Source organism: Lynx canadensis, chromosome D3 (genome assembly GCF_007474595.2).
Source record: "Lynx canadensis isolate LIC74 chromosome D3, mLynCan4.pri.v2, whole genome shotgun sequence".
Lineage (NCBI taxonomy): Eukaryota > Metazoa > Chordata > Mammalia > Carnivora > Felidae > Lynx > Lynx canadensis.
In genome coordinates, this window is record NC_044314.2 from 92,900,661 (window position 1) to 92,923,267 (window position 22,607).

The 22,607-nt window shown below is 63.8% G+C and overlaps 1 protein-coding gene across 1 annotated transcript in view; it reads left to right on the plus strand.

Moving 5' to 3' along the window:
- The first annotated feature begins 7,844 nt into the window (after window positions 1-7,844).
- The window catches only part of FBRSL1 (fibrosin like 1), a 78,770-nt gene continuing 64,007 nt past the window's right edge, over window positions 7,845-22,607 (plus strand). Inside the window, 1 exon segment of the mRNA XM_030335851.1 lies at window positions 7,845-8,202. Within this exon segment, the coding sequence (XP_030191711.1) occupies window positions 7,924-8,202 (279 nt within the window). The 5' untranslated portion in view covers window positions 7,845-7,923.

The following is a 22,607-nucleotide window of genomic DNA, read 5'->3' on the forward strand; positions in this document are numbered from 1 at the left end:
AGCTAGCAAGGAGCCCTGACGCCGGCAGCCCGAGGTGCCCTCACACCCACGTCCCTGACCCACGCCGAGGCTGGGCGTCTGGGAAAAAAAGGGCTGGCAAATACAAATGCTGTCCTGCCGGACCTCAGAAGCCCCACCGAGCTCAGGAAGCATTTGCCGGATAAACGAAGAAACAAAAGCCAGCCTGGTGCCTGACAGCTGCAGGTGCCCGCTCCCCGGGGGGCCAGAGCAGCGGCCCTGCCTGAGGGCAGTCAGGGGCCTGGGGAGGAGCATCACGCCTCGAGGCACAGGAAGTAGAAAACCCGGGCCCCACCCCCCCAGCCCCCACCCGGGCCCTGTGGCTTGCAGGGCCGTCTGACGGGCGACAGGGCCGTCTCAGACAGCACCGTGCCGTGCTCGTGGTGGAAAACTGACATAAACCGGCCTGAACGAAAAGGGAAATGTATCGAGTCGTGTGTCTGTAAAGTCCACGGGACGTTCTGGCCTCAGGCACAGCGGGATCCAGAAGTTAAGAGCGCCTTCAGGACGTGGTTCCCTCCGTCTCCCTGCTCAGCTGTGCTCCGTGCGGGATCCCTTCCGGAGTAGGCACTCCTCCCCTCGTGGTGGCAACGTGGCAGCCAGAAGCCCCAGCTGACGCCCACCTGCCTCCGAACCCTGACGCAAAGAGCGATCGTCCCTTCCGAGGATGGCCGCCCACGCCTGGACCCATCGCTGGGGACAAGGAAATGGGATTTTTCCACCGGCAAAACTGAGTGATGAGCTTACACCTGGAGCCAGGGATGGAATTAACACCCCCCTAATTTCACCAAATGGGTATAGGAGAGAGTGACGCCAGAGGCAAATGAGGGCGCTGTTACCAAATCAGCATGATGGGGCAGTGCGCCCTGTCCCCAAACGGCCATACACACCCTGCCCCCCTGCTCCCCTAGCCCCATGTGTTCCCTCAGAGGCAGAAACCCCTTGACCACAGGAAAGATGGCCGTCTTCCTTTGGCCTTATGACGAATCACACTTGGTTTAAGGCAGACATAGTAGAGTCCTCCCCCACCCCGCCCCTTGCCAGATTTTCATTTTCCCAGCCCCCTTTACAACAATTAATGTCCACGAGACTACGTTCTGATCCATGAGAACTCCTGGGACTGGCACCCAGTTTGCTTTCCTCTCTGCGTAGGCCTTTGGAGTGCGGACATGATGACTGGTGCTGCAGCAGCCATGTTGTATCCGTAAAGCAGCAAGTAAGAAAAGCAAAGCCAGTGCCGGGAGCAATGTTCTGTTTCTTGCTTGTTGCATGGGTAACATGCAACGCTTTTCTGGTAGGAGACTATGAAGAATTGCTTATTAAGAATCGGTTAACACCACGACCTACCAACTAAAAGTCTCGTAAAGGTTAAACGAGTTAACATAAGGAAGTGTTTGGAATCACATCTGGTAATAATAAGTTCCCAGCAACTGAGAGCCGTCAGTATCATCAGCGTCATTATTGTCACACGGTCCCACGGCCCCACAGTCCCGCCCAGCTACCGTCCACGTCATGTTCTCCCTCACGGTCGCACTCCCTGGAAGACGGGTTTGTGCTTCCTCGCTCACTTCCACAAAGTCAAAGGTGGCTTTGTCACCTCTGCCCTGCGGAAGCTGAAAGATGAAAGGAATCGGTAACTTGGAGTGCAATGATCTGCTAAGTACTTGCCTCGGCAAAGCCAATCGCAGGGCCTGGGGGGCCAGGTCCGCCTCTCTTGAGATCGCCACTCCCTCCGTGGCACAACATAGATGTTCTGAAAGTCACCCATGGCTGGCTTGTCCCCATAGCCTAGGCTGGCAGAGCAGAAACGTTTCGGTCCCCGAGAGGTGGGCTCAGCACAGTCTATGCCCAAAGGCACCCGGCCACCTTGGAGGAGCTACGCAAGGTCTTTCCCCACATGGCCGCCCGGCCCCTCCATGCCTCACCCCCACCTGCACCTGTCGGCAAGCCCACAAAAGTGCTGAGTAACAAGCACCCCAGGATCCTGGCAGCTTTGGACAACCCATGTCTATGGTTCATATTTCTGAAGGTGGGCTGCGCCCATTCATGTCAACTGGACTCACTCCAGGGTGAGGCCTGGGCACCGTGACCACAGCATTAGTCCCTGGTGTCTGGGACCAGCGGGCCAGCCTGGTCACACCCTCCTCAAGGCTGTGGCAGAGGCACAGGACAACAGGCAGGAACACAAGGTCTCTCAAGTCTGGGCTCAGAGTGGGCACACAGCTGCTTCTATCCCTGCCACGGACCAAGGCAAGGCGTGGCCAGGCCCAGGTGGGGGCGCCAGGCAGGTACAGGCCTGCGGTCATCTCCCGTGGCCACAGACTGGGTGGCTTAGAACGAGAGACACCTGCTCTGTCACGGTTCTGGAGATGGAGGTCCTAGATCAAGGTGTCAGCCAGGCCGGGCTCCCTCTGAAGGGTCTGAAAAAACTGTGACCATTGACCTTGAACCTGGCAGGCCGACGCCACGGCAGCCCTCACCTCCCCGGCAAAGCCAGTCTCTTGAGCCGGTCCTACTTATGGCCCAGGTGTACTCTGAAGCACCACTGTGGACTCAGCCAGTTCGGGTTTGGGTTTTCTGTCGACTTCCACGGTCAGAGCCCGGTGAGTCCAGGGCGTCTGTCCCTCTCCTGCCTCTCACAGGCCCAGCCTGCTGTCAGCACCACTCAGACCACGCAGGCGGGGACCTCCCTGCCCTGCAAACACCCCCTGCAGACACTGCTTCCTCCCAGGAACCTCTCTCTCCTGGCCCAGGGCAAGGCCGGCTGGAAAGCACCGTCCAAGGACGGCCAGAGAGCCGCGATGACCGCTCAAAGCACACTTTGCTTACGGCCCCCGCTGTGCGCTGGCACCGGGTCGGGCCCAAGGCTGCTCTTCTGGAGCAGACGCGCTCACAGAGGAGAGCAGGAGAGGGCACTCGTGCTGGAGAGGCCTCGGGGGTACCGTCTGTGGGACTGGGTTCCTGGCCTGCTATGACAGAGGGACCAGGCGGTGGGGACAGGAGGCTGGGCGTGGGCCTGTCTCCAGGGTGGCCGGCAGCCGCTGTGAAAATACTCCAGACAAACCCAAGCCGCCTCCACCCACATGACAACTACCCCGCAGAGCCCTCACCTCATGGGGACCGAGAGGCGGCAGGAGGTGGACGGGAGCCCTCTGGCTGCAGGCCTGGAGCTGCCCTGGCCAGCTTGGGGGCAGGGCACCGTGGATCCCAGCTCCGTGTGCGACTGGGGCAAACCTGGGTGCCTTGCGGGCCCTCTGGGGTGAGTCGGCCCTGCTTTCGCTTCTGCCTGCCAGGACGTGCCGGTGGTGTCTCACGCGGGGCTCCCTGCTCAGCGGGAAGCCGGCCACCGGCCACTGGCCTCCGGGAGGGAATGCGGTGTCAGGACCGGTGACGGAGGGTGTGGATGGGGGGGGGGGAGGGGCAGGATATGGGGAGCCCCCAGGGCAGGAGCAGCCTCAGAAACCGACCACAGAGCAGATCCTGAGGAGCAGGAATTAGGGGAAGGGGAGCATTTGGGACGGGTGCACCCCAAAGTTCAGTCTCTTGAATACAGGGCTCAAGACAGATTGGGATTCCAGGAACAGGCTGTGACAAATGGGAAAATAGTCCCCAGATGTTTACTTCCTCTGTCACAGAGCCACACCCATTCCCTGCCACGTGACTCTGCATTACCAGCCCCCCCCCCCCACCCCGGCCCCCCCTCAGCGGCAGGCACGGGCTTCCGACCGACCGCGTGGGACGGTCTCGGCCACCTGACTTGCTTGGCGTCGTATATGAACAGACAAGACGCCAGGCTTAGAGAAGAGGCTTTCAGGGTATCTGTGTGGTTTGCTTGGCCCTGCGGGTTTGGCAAAGAGAATGACCCACGTAGCTCATCTCTTGCCACCTGGGTCCCAGAGAGAGAGAGACAGGGAGAGAGAGGAGAGAGACCCTTGGGGGTCTGAACCCGACCCACGGCCTGGAGCAGAGCCCCTCAGGTCAACCTACAGCCCCGGGAGTAAGAAAAACATGTTGATGTTTTCAAGTCCTAGGGCTTTCTGAGCAGTGTGTGTTCTGCAGTTTTCTCAGAGGAGCTGTCGTATCTGCCCACCCTTGGCTAGGGGACGGCTAGGAGACAGAGGGGAATGGCTAGGGGACGAGGGGCATCTCAATGAGCTAACCCCCCCCCCCCCAACCGAGACTGCAGCCACAGAAAGGGTCTCAAATACACTGCCGTGCCATGACCTGAAGGAGGTGGGACGCATACCGGGAAGGCTCTGCAGGGTGGACCAAACCTCTGGTTCACAGATGCGGCACCAGGGGCCAGCCTGTTAGCCAGAACACGTTTTCCAGCTGTCACCCTGCAAGCAAAAAGCATGTCTGAACCCCAAAGGAGCAGCTGGCTCTGGTGATTTATAGGGCCTGAATCGGATCTGTGAGAGCAAATTGAATTTTGAATACAATTTCATGTCAATTAACTTTGCTCCCAGCCTTACAGAGGAGCAGTGACTCTGAAGCAAAACCCAACCGCGAAGATTGATGGGGCTGACGCGGCCGGGCCGTCCTGGAAGGAGCTACTTGTCGGCAATGCCTCCCGGAGCTCTGCTGGGGAGGGCGCAGTGCCACGTGCAGTGACCAGGTGAGGGCTGGGCTTCGGGGCCGCAGTGCCGGGCCAGCGCTCCTAGGGCAGAGGGGGGGAGGGGTGGAGGGGTGGTGGCGGTGGAGACAGCGTTCCTGCCTGCGGGGAGGGGAGGGGAGGACCCCTCTGCCCTTATTGCACTGGGAAGGACGGTCCTCAGGGAAGCGACGAAGGGACAGCAGGGACCTGGGCTGGCAGTAGGGCAGAAGCCAAGCCCCAGGGGCCTGGGAGGGAGCCAGCGAGATGCCCAGAACTAGGGCAGAAAGAAGATGCAGGCTATCACGGTCATCAAGAGCCCGGCCCTGGTGCGGATGGCCTGGGGGAGGTGGGGGCAGGGGGTGAGTTCCAGGATCCCGTCCTCAGGGACGCTGGTGGCTTCACATGAACGAGGGGCGGCACTCATGTGCAAGCCCTACTATGTGCCAGGTGCTCCGGTGGTGCCGAAACCTGTGTTTCCCCAAGTGTGCTCCCCAGACCTGCCCACTGCAGATTCTCAAGCCCCACGTGGGACCGGATGACCCTGGAACTCCGGGGCCCGGAGTCTCCCAGGCCCACGTGGTTGACAGCTTCAGAGCTGGGGAGCTCTCTGAACCCGCAGACAACCCGCTGCAGGGAGCAGGGTCATCACCGCCCGCCCTGTTCAGAGCAGGGACCCCGGGCCAGAGGAGTGAGATTGTTCACCCAGTCTGCTTCTAGGCCTGCCCTGCCCAGCGCAGCCTCATTCTAGGAGGGTGGGGAAGGGGAGACGGGAGAGGTCCCATAGAAAGCGCCAGGCTGGGTGTAGGTGGGTCTCTGTACCCTCCAGAGCAGGTATGGAGCCCTTGGAACAGGCCATGGACCCAAAGGCCTGTATCCAAATGAAATCCTAAAGCGCTATCCTGGGACACCCTCCCACACCCACATTTTCTGGTCTTCTGTCTTCGGGGGGGGGGGGGGGACTAAGGAAGAAGAAACAGACATTCGGGTTCCATTTCTGTCTTCCTGATGAGGTTCTTACAAATCACTAGGGATGATGCTGATGGAATTCAGAGTTTTCATAACAAAACCCGGAATGCGAAGAAGGGAAGGGGAGCCCTGCCCCCACCCTAGGAAGGTTAGGAGGGGGGAGGGGAGGGGCCGGGGTGGATTGGAGGCTGCCAGTTCAGGGGCCTGAGAGTCCTGACCCTGCACCCAGAGTGTGTGCAGCTGCCTTCCCAACTGCCCCCAGGGACAGCCCGGCCAACAGGGCCCCCAGACCACACACCTCCCTGCCCCTCCCCCCCATGTCGGGATCAAACGGACTGAAAGCCCAAGCTCCTGTAGGGGAGGACAGTAGAACATCCCTCCAGCCTTGCCCAGGGCAGCGCTTCCTCATCAAGCAAAGGGGCGCCTTCCAGAGCTCATCCATTGTGTTTCCTTCACTCTCCACGCACACCAGCAAATGCTTCCCCGCCTCAGTGCCTTTGCAGAGGCTGTGCTCTCTGCAGGGAAACATGGTTCCCCAGTTCTGTGCACGGCCAGTCAGCTCCTTCCCATCTTGCAGGTCTCAGCTCAGATCCTCACTCGGAGGCATTCTGGGACCACCCAATACTCGCTTCCTATGACAGCTCCCTATTCAGTTTTCTTCATGTTATCATCAGATATTATCTTATTTGGCTCGGTGCTCATGTTCCCTCCCACTTCTGAAAGGGCCATCTGTCGCCTCCGTCACAGCATCACAGACGGTGCTGGTGCCTGGACTGGACGTAGTGCATTTGGTAAATATGTGCTGAATGAATTAATGAGCTTACGCTTGAAGAAAACGGACGGCCTCTCCCCACCTGCGTGTCCCTCCTTACCCCAGGCGGTCTCTTGTTGGGGAAAGAGGAAGCTCACCGTTCTATGTAGCTTTCAACTCTTCAGCCGTCCCTTCCCCTCAGTTCCTGCTCCGCCGTAGCACCCAACCCCTGCGGCCCAAACTGCTATCTCTATGCAAACCAGGCAGCCCTGTGGCATCAGTGAGGCAGTCTCTACGGGTACATTCTGGGTTCCTCTGGCCTTGGGAGAGCCGCCTTACTGTAAAGTCTGAGCAGCCTGACCTAGAACCGCAACAGGAAGTCAGGGCTCCACCTGGGCGGGGAGCACTGGAGGCTACCTGGAGCTGAGAGCCTGCAGGAGACCCCCAGGGAGAGGGGCAGGGGGCACACGGAGAGGCGGCTTAGACTGGGGGACGGAGTAGTGGAAGGCTGGGAAACGTGCACTGGGCCTTCACACACTCGCTCTCTGGGCCGCGGCGGTCCGTTCCCCTTCCACGCACATCCCTACACACGTGGGCAGGACTTCTAGGGTCTGCGAGAACTCCTCCAGTAATACCCCACCCCCGCCCCCACATCAGCGGTGGCATTGATGATGCCCTCCCCATCGGGAGCGGGGACTAAGAAGCCCCATGCTTCGCACCCCACCACAGCCCTCAGCCCGGGTGTGACGGTGAGCTTGCCCCATCGGCCCACGTGTCTGGTTTGGCTGGAGAGGCCCCACTTTTCCGGCACGAGACCCAGCCTGGAGAGGCGCGGAGACCCCCTGGACCCGGCACCTCCCACGTGAAGACGCGCCAGTCCAGGTGCAGGCGTAGGGGCGGGAAGAGGCGGGGCCTCCCAGCTCCCTCCCCGAGAGGCGGAGCCTGAAAGGGCGGGGCGGGGCATGGGGGGGCGGGGCCTCGGGCGAAGGGGGCGGGGCGGGGCGGCCGGGGCGGGGCGGCCGGCGCCTGGGGCGGAGCCTTGGCGCGGTAGGGCCCGCGGCGCGCCGAGGGGGGGCGGGACCGGGGCGCGGTCGGGGCGGGGCCTGGGCGGGGCCGGCTCTGGGCTCCGCCGGAGCGCCCACTTCCTCTGGCGCTGGCTGCCGGGCGGAAGTACGTCAGTTGTTATCTGCTCCAGGCTCCGCCGCCGCTGCCGCTGCCGCCGCCGCCGCCGCCGCCGCCTCAGCCTCACGAGCCACGGCGCCTCAGCTCGGGACCCGCCCCGCCCGCGCTCCGCCCGCCGCCGTCGCCGCCCGCCGCGCATGAGGCGCGCCCCCGGGGCCGCGGCCGAGGGCCGCTGAGCGCCGGCCGCCCGCGCCGATGCGCGCGGCCGCCCGCGCCGGGGCTCCCAGGCCGCGCCGGGCCCGGGGCTGAGGAACCCCGCGCGGCATGCCCGGCCCGGCCCGCCGCCCGCCGCCGCCCAGGGCCCGAGCCCGCGCGGCCCGCACCGAGCCCGGCGGCGCCGCGTAGCGCAGCGGCAGCGGCAGCGGGAGCGCGGGAGCCCGACGGCGCGGCCGCAAGGTCACCGCGCACCATGGAGGCCAAGGTCCGCCAGAGCCGGCGCTCGCGCGCGCAGCGGGACCGCGGCCGGCGCCGGGAGGCGGCCCGCGACGCCCGTGACCAGAGCGCGTCGTCGGGCGACGAGACCGAGCCCGGGCCTGGCAAGGAGAACGCGGGCCTGCCACGCGCGCCCCCGCCCCGCGCCGCCGCCGTGCGCCCCCCGCGCCGCCGCCGCCGCGAGTCCAGCTCGCAGGAGGAGGAGGTCATCGACGGCTTCGCCATCGCCAGCTTCAGCACGCTGGAGGCCTTGGAGGTAGGTGGGGCGGCGGGCGGGGCGCGCCTGGGGCGGCGGCACACCCACCCCGCGGGGCCGCCCGGGGCCCGCGCGCCTCGCAGGTGGCTCCGGGAGGGCCCGGCCGCCTGCGGTGGGTGCAGCGGGTGTTCGTGTCTGGAGCTGCGAGCGAGAAGAGTGTCTAAATTACACTGTCCAAACCGAAGGCCGTCTGGTTGCACACTCGCCTGTTTTCAGCTGTTTCTTTTTCCAAAATCTCACTTCATCCGGCTCAGGACGTGCCGGGGAGGGGAGCGCTGCTGGCGGTGGTGAAGGCAGTCGTGGAATGGATACTTTGAGGTTCTTCCTGTTCCTTTCGTCCTCCTGGAGGTTTTTGTTTAGACGGAGGGGGAGGGGTAATATCTAAGACCTCCCTCCCGGTTGTGTCTTCACCGGCTGGTAAATAGGGTGGCAAAAAATATTGCTTGTATGGCCGAGTTATCCTCCGAGTTATTTGTTCGGCAAATACTGCCCTTCTTGCATGGACCCAGGTGAGTGGAGAAGGACATGAATGCTGACTGTCAGAGATCTGGCGAGGGGGGCGAGTGGGGAGCCCCTGTCTCCTAGAGCGATGTAGGCGTGCTGGCCAGCCCCACACCCTGCAGGGGCCCCATGCAGCTCTTATTTGGGAAGGCCGGCATCTGCTGCGTTTGGGGTCCCAGAGATGGCTCAGTTCACAGCCCCCTTCCTTTTCCTGGGCCTTGGGGCCAGTGGCCTGGGATCCCCAGTCAGAGGCTGAGCTTTGGGAGAGGGGACGGGCCTACCTTGCAGGCCCCTGCAGCGCACCCTGTCCCTAAGGTCCTCCAGGTCTGTGGACAGTCTGAGTGTCAGGGGCTGGCCGCCAAGGAGAGGTGGCCCAGGGACAGGTTTGCTGCTTTCTGTCTGGGCAGGTGGATGCACAAAGGCGGGGCATTTACACCCACCACGCACCCCCCCCCCCCCCCCGCATCCCTAGGGGGCCTGACATCATTCCCGGATCAAGGGGTCCCCAGCTAAGACGCTTTTTGGGGGGGTGGCACATGCCACAGCTCCGAACTGAGAAGGGGTGGCCAAGTTGTGTCGTGTGGTTTCTGAGAGTGCTCACGCCAGCCACCTTCTGCACGTGTACCTGCCCCGCCAGGTGGGGAACAAGCAAAACCCTAACTGGTCCCCGAGGCTCCGCAACCATCCAGTTGGCCTCTCCCACCCCACGTCCTCTCGAACCAGCTTGTTAGCCCCTGTGAGGTTCTGCTGCCTCGGGGCCCCCGTTCCTTCTGTCCCCTCTGCCGAGGTCTTCAGGAGCCTTCATGTCTCAGCGTAGATGTCACCTGGAGAGACCCCCTCCTCCCCACCGACCTTCTGAAGGGGCATCCCTCCTCCCCCACCTCTGCCCTGTCGACCTCCCACTTTCCTTCCTTCAGTGGCCACTCTCTGTCTGAAGCCATCCGGTGATTTACTCGCTCTCCGTGTTGGCTCTCTCCCCACCAGAACTTGTAGGCTGGAAGAGAGCAGGCAGCACGTGTGTCTTGTGTGTCGCTCGTGAGTTCCCCTGCCCCGTGCATGTCGCGGAGTGACGGAGCGAGAGCAGGAAGGCTGCGCCAGAGGCCCCCCTGCACCCCGCTGACATAAGCCCGCCAGTTGCACGCGCTGCCCGCGGCGGCTTTGGCTGTTCCTACCCCTCTGGCATCAGGAACACTGGACGTGTGGCCGTGGGTTTGGGGGCTCAGACCCGTCCCGGTCAGGTCACAGAGGGCCTGAGCCTGCTTTCGGCTTGGCGTTCCTACAGCCACGTCAGCAGGCCCCTTTTTCTGCCCTGCTGAGCCAGGGAGGGATCCGCCTGCCTTGGAAAGTACGGGGCTTCTGCACAAGTCACAGCTTCTAGATGGGTTCTGTTGTTCGGGCTCTTTTCTTGCTAAAGCGTAGTGGTTTTCCCCAGAGTTCAGATAACTCATAAGCACATTGAGTGACTAGCACACGGCGAACACGTATCCGAGCGGACACCGTTCTGAGTCTGTCCCCGAACTCCGTGGTACAGTTGGGGACACTGAGGCCCAGTGCCGTGAACGTCAAGCTGCCAACCCCCGGGGCACGAACGACCAAATGTCGGGTAGACCTGCCCAGGACGTTTGGAGAGTGCCGATGTCCAGGAGTCCTCCTTTCTTTTGTCCTGAGGGTGTGGCCTGCCCTGCCCCCGCAAGCCCCAGCCAAGCCCCTGGCCCCACCCTTCCAGCACCCCCCCCCCCATACACACCTGTGTTTGCCCCTGAGGGAGGACGAGTCCTTGCCCCGTGTGGCTGAGGATCGTAAGCCACTTCTGTGAGATGCCGTGGCCACACGCGTGGGGCAGTAGTGTTGTTGGCTGAGGAGAGGGCTCCCGGGTCCCGTCTGGCTCACGGTGTTGTCCCCACAGGAGTCCGGGGCTGGATGGCCGGAGCTCGGTGTCCGAGTCCAGGGTGTGCACTCCTGAGCCCTCGTCCTTCGTCAACTTTCTGATTCTCTGCTTAACAGGGTGGGAGCAGGAAGCAGGTGGGGGTGGAACAGGGGTCTTGTGGTTTGGTAGCGGGACAGAAGCTGTCTTTGCTCTCACCAGCCAGGAACATTGGGGACAGATAGATGTTTCCTGCCATCCTGGTTCCTGTGACATCTCTGTCTCCAGAGGTGATGGGAAGGCCCTTGGAGGACAGACAGGCCAGGGCAGAATTGAAACGCTCTGCCTGGTCTTCCTCCCTAATGCAAAAGGTAACCCTTAGGCCACAGGTCACGTGGTACCAGCCCCTAGGTCCCCTGGGAGATTCACTTTGCAGACCTGCCGTGCGCCTGCCAGCACCTTCCTCGGGGTGCCTGTGCGCCGGCCCTTCCCTCCACACCCTGTCGGTGCCCAGCTCTCGAGAAAGCCGTGTACCGCTGGCACCCGGCGGAAACCACCCTTCTGGTTTGGCACCTGTGTGATTCTTTGTTAATGTGATTTCAGACAGCAAGACACTTGCCCCTGGTTCAAAGGTCGGTATCAGTGAAAGGGGTTGTCCTGAGAAAATTCTCAGCCCCGGCCTAGACGTCCGCAGTAACTATTCTCACCAGCTCCTGGCCTTTCCAGAGCATGTTGTGTAGATGTACTCACACAGATGTGTACTCTTACATCCCTCCCTTTTTGCTAGACAGAAAGGGTTATTCACCACTCCTGCGTGTGTGTCTAAGAGGTACGTACCCGAGAGTAAAGACGAAAAGGAAAACACCCAAAGTTCTAGCTGTGGTTAACAGGTGACTTCCTTTCTCTAATTCTGTTTCCCCCACCGATCACTACGCCTTGTCTAGGTAACCCGACCAGCCGTACACAGAGCTGTGCTGAGAAACCCTGCCCCGGCCTCCCTGTGGCCAGATCAGCAGGTGAATGGCTGTGCGGGCAGGTGGTCCTGGCCTGGTTGCCCGGCTCCCAGTGCTGTCCAGGGGTGTGCTGTGCATTTCTGCCAGAAATAACCAAGTTCTTCCAGCCTTAGGATGCTGGGGCCACTGGCTTCGAGGCGGGCAGGGGAGGCTGCCTCAGTCCTGATGGGCGGTGGCCCCGTGGGAGGGGTGTGCGGTGTGCCAAAACTCCCCTAGGCCACGTGCAGGGGGCTACGTGGTAGTGATCTCTCTGCAAGCTGGGTTCAGTGTCCCCCGGGGCGAGGGGCACACAGTCATGCTAGGTCTGGTTGCTAAGGGCCAGGAGTGCGGGGGGTCAGGATGTGGCCCCGCTGTCCGTGTGCAAAAGCCCACGCTGTTGGTCCCGCAGGTGGGGGCCTTGATCTAGGGGGCCATGTGCCGCGCCCGGCCCGTCCCTCCAATAAGGGGGACAAAGGAGAGTTGGTGCTGAGAGGAGTGTCCATGCCCACCAGCCAGAGCACCTCCTCCAGGCTGCCTCCTACTCTCCAGATGGGGAAACCGAGGCCCAGAGAGGGGGAGCATTTTGCCTGCAGTCACGGGACACAGGCACAGCCCCAAGCCTGGGACCTGCTTGGGCCAGCATTGGGTTGCTCCCCCGTCCTCCTGAGGGCCACTGCTGTGGGGGAGGGGCTGCTCCCGCCAAGGTGGGACACCCCCCCCCCCCCCCGGCTGGGTGCAAGTGGAGCCGTGGCGTGGCCTGCTCTGCCCGCGTGGACACCCGCTGCCTTGCCTGGACAGCAGCAGTGTGCTGGGCGTGGGGTGGGAGCGTGGACTGGGCTCTCCTGTCCTGTGGGTCAGCGCCCTGTTGTGGGAAGGTGTGTCACGGGAGCGGCGGTGACGCGGACGGCCGAGGGCGCTGTCCTCACACAGCCCTCCGTAGATGCGGAGACTGAAGCCCAGGGTGGCCGAGCTCTCATCTGGGATCTGCCCAGCATAGCACCAGACCACAGACACCTCCTGAGTCTCGACCGAAACTTGTGTTGCGTCTTCTAGACGTTCTTTGGGATGAATCTGAGCTCGAGCAGAGAGGGCAGTGACTTCTAAAGGGATGGCCTTTCCGGGCTGCAGGAGTGGCAGTAGGTGCCCACGCCGCCCTGGGTCCGCTGCCTGACCTCTGGGGAAGGGCCGCCCCGTCTGAGCTCCGTGGGCATCGACGGGCTGCAGAGCCTTTGACTACGCACGGGCTGGGAGGGGTCCACTCCTCGCCGCACTCCTGTCGTGGGCGGTGAGGCCATAGGGTGAACGCTCACGCACGGTGGCACAGCGCGGCGGAGGTGGCCGTGGTCCTCCTGACACGTGGTGGCCCTGTGTAGCTCGCTGTCCCTGCCACCCCTGGGCACAGGTGAGGGTCTTGGGCCTCAGTTTCCCTGTCCTGCCCATACTGTGGCCCCGCACGGGACCGATGGCGGCAGAGGCGGCTGACCTCGAGTGCCCGGAAGAAGCCGCGCTACACCGGGAGGTGGAGCCTCCCCTTCCAGCCAGTGGGCTTGGCCGGGAGGGGCAGCACGGGCCGTGGGGGCACCCCTGCGGCAGGCCACAGCCCACTTTCCCTCTGCCCTCGCTCTGAGCTTCTAGACAGAGTTTCAGGTCCACGGCACGTGCGTGTGTGTGGTGTGTCCACATCCGAGGTATATTCGTGTGTGTGCACGCGCACATGTGGATACACACGTCTGGGGTGTGTCCTTGCCTGGGCACGTGTGTAAATCCCTGTGCACGTCTGTGTGCTCCAGACCCCGTCTGGGGCAGCAGCTCTGTGGCGTGGACAGAGCAGAGGACAGGCCTACACGTAGGGAAACCCCGTCCTGGAGCTCCAGGACAGGGCCTCACCCCCTCCATCCATTGTCCTGGGCCTGCTGCAAGATGGTCACCCCCACCCCCGCCCCAGCGGGCAGCAGATGCTCATGAGCTCACAGAGCTGGCCCCTGTCCCCACCGCCCCCCTGGCCTCTTGGGCCCATCAGCTTCTCTGCTCTAAACCTCTAATTCAGTAACCTTGCCCCTACTGGGGCCCCTCCACACCCCACCCCAGCCAGCCCCTCACTCCTGACCCCCCTTCCCCCCACCCCCCGAGAATCCTCAGACACACACATTGGCACACTTCTGGCCTTTGTTGTCTGCTCTGTCCCCTGCCCAGAAGATTCTTTCCCCAGTTGTCAGGGGTGACTCACTGTCCAAACACATACCCCCTTCCCTGGCAGGGAGTCTTCAACTCCTGCGTCCAGGCTGCCCCAGCCCCTCCCGGCTTACCGTCTGTTCCCCCCCCCCCACCCCGCCCTGCAGACTCAGGTGTCCCCCACCCAGAACCTCCTGTGTGCTTGTTTCCTGAGAGACGCTCCTAGACCTGGGGCGGGGGGGGGGGGCTGTGGCGGTGCTCTGTTCATTTTGATACGTGGGAGGCCGTTGTCCTTGACCGTGGTACGGGCCTCTTCCTGCGGAGGGTCTGTGCATTTGCTGACTTGTCCTGCCTCGGGCCTGGGTGGTTCTGCTTTCTGATTGGCTGCTTCAGTGTTTGTACCTGGGCACTTTGTAGAATTTCCTTCTCGGTTCTGACAGTTTCCCGGCAGAGCGTCTAGGTTTCCCGTTGGCCACTGAGGCAGCCATCCCTGCTATCTCCCTTCCTGCCCTGTGGCGTCTGTCAGCACCTCCACGGCACTGCGTGGGAGCCCCGTCCTTTCCGGCTGGGCTCCTGCTTCCCCTGGACTCCGCGTGGCTGCTGTGTCCCGCCTGGGAGGGGTCTGCGCTCACACCAGAAGTGATCCGTGTGCTGTACTCACCCTTCTGTGTGATGATTGTCTTCCTTCTCTGGCCCCGTGACAGCAGGCTGTCCCTGAGTGCCTTGCCATGTGGTCTCGTGCCCGCTGCATCTTGCCTTGTGCTCCGGAACAGAGTGGCATGAGAATCATCAACTCCTCCCACACCTGGAAAGAACACTTGGGGTCCCAGCTTTCCAGCCTCGTTTGCTGGTGGCTGGGTCGAGACCCGTGTCAGCTCCCTTTGGGATGGGGAAGCAGGTGATGATGGGTAAGGGCTCTGTGGGACCAGCTTGCCGGAAACAGGGTCAGCAGGGCACTCCACCCCCAACCCCCGGAGCAGGCTGGCATGGGACAGGAGCTCCTGAGAAGGGCTGCCTGTGAGCTGGCAGGTGTGAGACCTCAGGCCCTGTCCCCCTGCATTCTGTTCGGGAGGGCAGTGGCTGCTTTCTGGAGGAAGGACACCAGAGTCCGGAAACTGCTCCCACCGTGGGCTTGGGCATTGGCATGTTCTTGGGGCAGCCCGAGAGGCAGCAGCTGCACAGTGACTGGGCAGGGCGTACACGGGAGCCACCATCATCCCGGCCTTGACCGCTGTGGTTCGCATGCCCTTCACGGAGCTCCCAGAGGCGGGGGCCGTGGTCGGCCCTTTAGGGAAACTGAGGGGGAAACTGAGGCACCAGGCTTGTGTTTATGGCCCCTGGTGGAAGAGTAGCTGCGTCGGGCACAGGCCTGACCAGGGTGCCCTGACGTAGTCACAACCAGATTGGGATGCCTAGAGAAGGTTGACGGGGCGGCCGGGCTGGGGTCCCAAGGACACCCGAGGCACTTTCTCCCTTGGGATCCGGAATCTGAAACCCACATGGAATTGAGTGCTCCGGGGACTCTGGGCAGGTGTGGCATCTGGTTCCACGTGGAGCCTGTTCTGGTGCCCTGGTTCACCCGAGCAGCTAAAGAAAGGAAACCGACCAGCGAGTTACCGGCCTTGTTCAGCCCCCCAGGACTGTGTACCAGGACCCTGCTCTGCTGCCCAGCCCAGCACGTGAGTGGTGTGTGCGCGGGGAGAAGGATCCCCCTGCAGAAAGGCCAGGGGGGCACATCCACGTCCCTCCCCACACCCTCCCGGCAGCCCAGCGTAGACTCCAGCCGAGTGAGGCGCTGCGGGGGCCCCGGCTCTGCTGTTTTCTCGGAGCAGCTGTTCGGGGCGGGCCGCTCCCTGGACTCCACGCGGCTGGCCGGAGCCGCAGACGCTCTGACCGAGCCGCAGGTGCCCGTGGGCCCTGGACGAAGGCGGGCGCTCTGGTGAGAGCGGGGTGTCAGCAGGTGGTCGGAGAGGCAGGGCAGCCATCGTGTGGGCACGTGGGTGGCCCTGCCGGAAGGCTGCCGCCTGTACCCCGTTGCCAGGGAGGAGCAGGAGGCCAGAGCCCCGCCTGAGGTGCAGCCATGCTGAAAGTCACGAGGGTCAGGAGGACGGTGACCAGGGCCGAGGTCAGGGCAGAGTGCCGTGTCTCCTCTGCACCAGATGAGGCGTTCGCTCATTTCACCTCCCTGCAGCTCCTCCAGCAGGAGCCGTGCTGTCGCCGCTGTATAGACAAGGACGCTGAGGCAAGGGGAGTCAGTCTGCAGCCGGCATGGGATCGCAACCAGGCATGGGGCACGGGTGTGTGCACCTCAGGGGGGCTGGGGTTGGAGGCCACGGGTGCCGTGCTGCCTTGGGTGGCCAGCACCTGCCCCCCCCCCCCCCCCCGCAAACACTCCCCAGCCTTGGGGAAGGCTGTTCATGTGGCCCTAGGGCTCCCACCCCTCAGACCTAGAGCCCCCACGGGGACCCTCGGGATCTGCCATGACCCATCAGCTCTCTGACCTTACCCATTGCAGCTGTCCCCTCTGACCCCTTGCCCCAAAGCCACGTACTGGTTGTCAGACCCTGACAGGCCTCTGGCTAGCCCTCAGCCAGTGCTGTTCCACACGCTGCATGCCTCCCCCTCAGCACCTGGTTCGGTCTGTAGCCCCAGTGGGGATTTGTCAGGAATTCATGTAGATCGTCTCCTGGATAAAGCCAGGGGCCCCTTGCTCCTGAGGTCATCTCTCTGCCTGTCCCAGATCCTCTAAGGGCAGGCCCCTGTCTGTCATCCATGGAATGAACCCACATTCTCCGTGAGGCTCGGCCCTGCCCACCCCCTCACCTGGGGCCCCACACACTTCTGCCTCAGGGCCTTTGCACATGCTATGCTCGGGCCCATCTCCCAGGAGCAAGTTCAGGGTGCTTCCTCTGACTCCTCCCCTGTCCCCCACCCACTGAGTGAGCCCAGTCCAGATGCCCGGTTTAAATTCAGTTCTCTTTCTCACCATGTGGCCCCTAGGTAGCCCCCTGCCTGCTCTGGGCCTTGTTTTCCTCATCTGGAAACTGGGGGTGATGAGCTAAAAGTTTTTCCCATATGGTCCTGAGCCCCTCCCTGTCCCCTCTCCAGAGCCCTTCTCTGAGCTGCCCCTGAGGTCTGTTCTCTTTGTCCCCCACCACAGGACAAAACAGAGGCAGGAGACACTTCAGCAACAGTGGCCCTGGCTTTGGCCTCCCTGGGCAGCCCCCACCATGTGTGACAGCTGAGCAGGTCCCAGAGACTGAGGGGGGCTCGCAGGGCAGAGAGCCTGGGGCCGGCTCCGGCAGTCGTGGGCTGGTGCACGGCGTGCTGTCTGTGTGTGGAGGGCTGGGGGGGAACTTGGCCAGAGACTGACCTCCGAACCCGGTTGCCGGGACAGCGGTTGTGAACGCAAAACTCAGTCGAATGTGGGTTAGATGGCGGCCTGGGGGGTCGGCACAGGGTCGCAGTGTGGGGTTGCAGCAGGGTGTGCGTGCGGGGCCGTGGGAGGGTGCGTCTGTGGTGTTCAGGTGCAGACCTGGGCGGGTGGCCCGGAGCGCGGTCTGCCTGTCCGTTATCCGGGTCCCTCTTTGCTTCGGGCTCTGTGCCCGCCACCCTCCTCCACCTCCATGCCTCGGTCAGAGTGCCCGTCGCCGTCAGCATCTGATCCACTTGTCCCTGGCCACGGGGTGGGTCTCCTCTGCCCCAACAGCCACGCAGCGTGTGATGGCTGATGGGCGCTGGACAGACACGGGAAGGATTGAGTGTTTTCACAGAGCCTGAGGTGGGGGGTCCCCACTAGAGTGCAGGGCAGGCTGCAGTGGTTCTGCGGGCAGCTGTCCTGCCCCTGCTGGCCCGACTCCCAGCTCCCGGCTCTCTGCCTCGCCGGGTGTCCCAGCGTGTAGGACACCCTGTGAGCGGCGCCTGGAAGCAGGGTGCCGAGGAGGAGTGCTGTGAGCCAGCAGGAGACTGACCCAGAGGGACCAAGGCTCACGAGGCAGGCTCTGGAAGGTTCTGGAGCAGCCGAGGTGTCTGTGAGGCCTGCAGGGGACGGTCCTCGAGGGCAGGGTTACACTCGAGTAGCCACGGCACCGGTGGGTTGAGGGGCCTCTCAGGCAGGGAGCGCTGTCCATCTGGTGTGGGTGTGCACCGAGGAGGGGACGGGTCAGGGAGGAGTGCCGTCCCAGCATCAGAGCCCGAGGTCCCCATGCCAGGGCGGAGGCCGCTGCCCGCAGGGACTTCCAGGCCATCTCCGTCGGCCTTTGAGTCTGGACGGTGGTCAGCAGCGGGTGTCAGCGGTGCCCCAGGCCTTGCTGCACCTGGACGCGGGGGGCCTGGGGCGGGACGGTGGGCCCGGCAGAGGGACCCTGTCACCCCCTCCTGTCTTCCAGTTCTTTGTGACTCTGCTGAAGGTGGTCTGTAATAGGAGGGTGCTGCCGTTCCGGTTCACGGGGCCTCCCGTTTCTTTGGGACCTCCCCGGTTTTAGCACTGTGAGTCCCACATCCAGGGAACCCTCTCGGTCCCAGACAGCAGGGATGGTTGGTCAACTCGGGGGGGGGGGGGAGGGGTGCGGGGCGGGGGGCGGGGGCAGTAGACAAGCTGCCTCCTTGGTAGCTGAGGTGGGGGAGGAAGGTGGTCCTTCTTGGGTAGAGACCCTGCACTGAACCATGCGCTCTCTTGACCATATGGAAGGAGACACCTGTACTGTGGTCTCTGCCCTGGGGCCAGAGAGGGGGACTCATGGCTCCGAAAGCAGGCAGGGCGTGGGTTTTACTTGCGGGCGGGTGGAGAAGTTTGATTCAGAACTTAACAGGTGAAGGAGAGTGAGCCACATAGACGCCAGGGTGGAGGGAACAGCTGTGCCAAGGCCCTGGGGCGCATGTGTGCCGAAGGGCTTCCAGGTTAGGGATGACGGCCTGCCAGGTGAGCAGTGGGTGGAATTCGGCCTGAGCTTTTGGAACAAGGAAGAGCTGCTGACAGAACTGTGAGCCAGCAAGGTCTGCTGGAGGCCCTGAGTCCCAGAGGTTCTGGGAGACCAGCAGCCTCGGCCAGGCAGGGTGGGGAGGTGGGGAGGTGGGCCGGGGAGGGTGAGTCCCAGGTGGGCCAGGCCTTCCACTCCACCGAGGGGGTGCCCGTGCTTGGCAATGAAGGGTGGGTTCTCTGTGACCCTGGGGGCTCAGACCCAGGTGCCAGGGGAGAGGCCCCAGCGCAGCTCCGGGAGCGGAGGGGGCGCCCACCTGGCTCCGGCACCATGCCTTTGCTGCTGGGTCTGGGAGCTGGAGGGGCCCGGCCCACGTCGGAACTGGCAGCCTCAGCCCTCGGTGAGAGAGAATCTGGGTCTGTGTTTGCCGGCTATAATGACTCGTGTCTGTGCGCGGTCGGTTTACCGAAGCGCAGTCAGAGATCTTACGGGTACTGCATAGTGAGAACGGTTAGGGGAGCTAAAAACAGTGCCGTAAAATTGCTACACGAAAATCTAATCACTGGTCTCACGTCACCGAGCACCCCTACCCCCTCGTGGCCCGGGGGGGACCGGGGGCCTCGCTGCTGCTGGGGGCGCTGGGAGCATCGCCGTGGGGCCGTCGCCTCAGGCCTCGAGGGTGGGGGACCGCCGTGTTTGGCCGCATCTGCCCTTCTGTCCGTGCGGCTCACAGACGGGTCCGTGGGCGGAAGGCAGCCCGTGAACACATGACCCGGCCCTGACCCTGACCGCTGGAGGTGGTCCCGGCTCGCCCCAAACCATCGCTGCGGCCTCGGCAGGGCGCGCGCCCCGCTCCTCCGGGTGCGTGGCGTGGGTCCCCGAGCAGCGCACCGCGTGTCCCGTGGCTCAGACGCCAGCCCACTGCTCGCCTTGGCCTCCCTCCCTGCGGATCTCTCCAGAGGGTCTCTCTGCTTGCGGACGTGCCCTGGCCCTTGGTGGGGCCGTCGTTGCTGTGACGGCTTGGCCCCGCCCAGGGCGGTCGGCACAGTCCGGGCACAGCTGCCCCAGTCGGGTGATGAGGGGGGCCCCGCGGTTGGGACCAGGGGCAGCACTACCACCAGAGCAGGCTCAGGGGGCGCAGAACTCTGGCAGCGTGCACCCGGGCTTGGGCGAGCCTCCAGAACTGGCCCAGCCTCGCGCGGGGCCGGGGTCAGCATGGCGAGGGAGGGCCAGCCCCGGCCTGGCGGTGGTGCCGGGAAAGGGCCAGCCAGACGTCGCAGCAGTGCCCCGAGGCAGGGTCTATTGAGCCCTGTGGCTGGGAGCCCCCAGGACGCACAGCTCAGAGATGCCTGGGGCCACTCTCAGGGCGGTGGCTGGGTGGGGAGCGGCCGGCCTCTGGATCCCGGTGCGGCACCGGGCCTCTTGCCTGCTGGAGCCAGGAGGGAGCCTGTGGTGTCGCCGGGGCCTGCCGCCTGCCGGCTCGCCCTCTGCGGGGCCCCGGCTAGGCGCCTTCCCGGCTCCCGTGCTCTTCCGGACACGGGAGCTCCTGCCCGAGGGCCTCACCTGCCCCCACTGGCCCGTGGCCTCCAGCCCAGGAAAGCGAGGGTGTCGGGCTGTGGGCGGGATGGAGCTGGACCAAGTCCAGGTGGGGGGGAGGCCCCGTCACTGATACTTCAAGGGTTCTGACAGTTTAGTTTCCCGGTTTGTCGTTCAGAAGACACAAGCAGCGTCATAGCGGGTTTACAGAAGGTGTGAGGCGTTGAATGGCTTGTGGCTGACCGATGCGCGTGAGAGATGTGGTGACTGGGTGTGTCTGGAGAGGTGGCCTGGAGTTGCCCCGAGGCCATTCCGGAACCCACAGAGGGGCGGAGGCAGGGCCTAGACGGAGGCCTTCGTGGAGCTCACGGCCCGCTCTGCGGTTGACGGTTCACCACACGTGCTCTGCAGCGCGTCTGCCCTTCCGTCCATCTATCCTGTTGTGTCTGTTTTTTTTTTTAATTTTTTTTTATCAACGTTTTTTATTTATTTTTGGGACAGAGAGAGACAGAGCATGAACGGGGGAGGGGCAGAGAGAGAGGGAGACACAGAATTGGAAACAGGCTCCAGGCTCTGAGCCATCAGCCCAGAGCCCGACGCGGGGCTCGAACTCACGGACCGCGAGATCGTGACCTGGCTGAAGTCGGACGCTTAGCCGACTGCGCCACCCAGGCGCCCCCTGTTGTGTCTGTTTTGATTACAAGTGCTCCTTAGAAAGACGGATCCCAGCCCAGCCCAGTGTCCCCGAGGGGCAGGCCGTTCCCACGGGTTCCGTGGTCCGTAGTGAGACGTTAACGCGTGCCGGGCTCTGCTCGTGCCGATGGCGTGCCCCGTGGCCGGCCTGTTCTCTGCCCAGGGCTCCAACGGGGGGGGGGGGGGGCTTCAGAGGCCGGCCCCTGGGCCAGAAACCGTGTCTGTGGGCTTACCTGGTGGGAAGGTCCTAGAAGCCGTTCCTGCTCCTTCCGTCAGAACAAGCAGCTGCGGGGGACTCCCCTCACCGTGACTCAGGAGCGCGCCGTGTGGCCGTGTGGAGTCACGCAGTGGCAGGATGCCCACCTCTCGCAGGAGGAGGCGGCCCCCGGGAATCTGGGGCGGGGGGGTGGGGGGGGGCTGGCTGCTCTCTGCGGCGGTACGGAGGTGTGGGTGGCACATGGCGGGCGCGTGGTGTGCGCACACCCGGGCATGGAGAGCTTGGGGTGGGGCCCCGGAGCCCATCCAGTGGGGCTACGGCACAGGGCGGGCCTGGCAGAGACCCCGCCCCCCCGTCCTGCTCGGGGACTCCCCCGGGCTGTGCGAGTGTGCACCTGTGTGAGCATTGCGCGTGTGCGTGCGTGGTGGCATGCCTCTGACTCCCGCCCTCCTCGTCGTGTCCACACACACTTGGGGTTGTGTCCGCACCTGCCCTGTCGTGGTCAGCATCCCCCAGGGGCCCGGACGTTCGGTGAGGGTGTCTCTGGACGAGGCTAGCATGTACATCCGTGAACCCTGCCCCGTGTGTGTGCGTCCCATCTGATCGACCGAGGGCCTGAACCGAACAGAAAGGCCCGGCTTTTCCTGCTGCCTCGAGCCGGGACAGGGGTTTTCTCCGGCCCCGGGAGGGAATCCACACCAGACCTCGGGGCATCCGGGCCCCCACAGTTGTGTAGCCGGCTCCCCCTAGCGAGGCTCCCCACGTACACGTGCCCTGCCGCTCTGTTTCTCCGGAAAGCCCTGGCCGATACGCCCCTGCAGCATTGCGGGCTCTGACCCAGCCTGCTGGGCCCACCCTCTGTCCCGCGATGGGAGGCTGGGGCCGGGCAGGGTGTCCGAGGCAGGGGCGGTGAGGTTCTGAGGCTCTGGCACCTGCAGTTGACTGGCAGCGTCCGGTGGGGGCCTCGCTGCTCTCTAGGGCCTGTGTGGGAGGGAACGGCCTGTTAGCAGCAACGGCGACCCGGGGCAGGAGGCTGAGAGCTACGAGTTGGAGCGAGACTATCTGGAAGGAGGCACGGCACTCGTGTGTTGTGGGGGCACCAGGAGCCCGTGACCGTTCAGAGCCTTGCACGTGGAGAGCGGGCTGCGGTCTTTACCGAGACCTTCCCGTCCCTGGAGGGACTGCCTCGGTTTTCTTCCCCAGGGACGCCTGTGGCTGTATGAGCCAGGGAGGCAGGCACGAGAGAGGGAGCGTGGAGCTCCTTGCCACCTCAGGGCCTTTGCACTGGCTGCTCCTCTCTGGGCGGCTCCCACGGGTCCTCCCTAAGCAGCTCTCAAGTGGGCCCTTCCCTTCAGCTCCCCTGCTTGGGTTGCCCTCCTGTCCCTTGGGGCCAACTCCCTTCTGAGCTGGTCACTGGTGCCTGGACTGGCATAGTCAGTGCTGAGCACCGGCTTTGTGTATGCAGATGTGGGGGGGGGGGCACGGAGTCCAGAGTCCGCCTGATACCCACG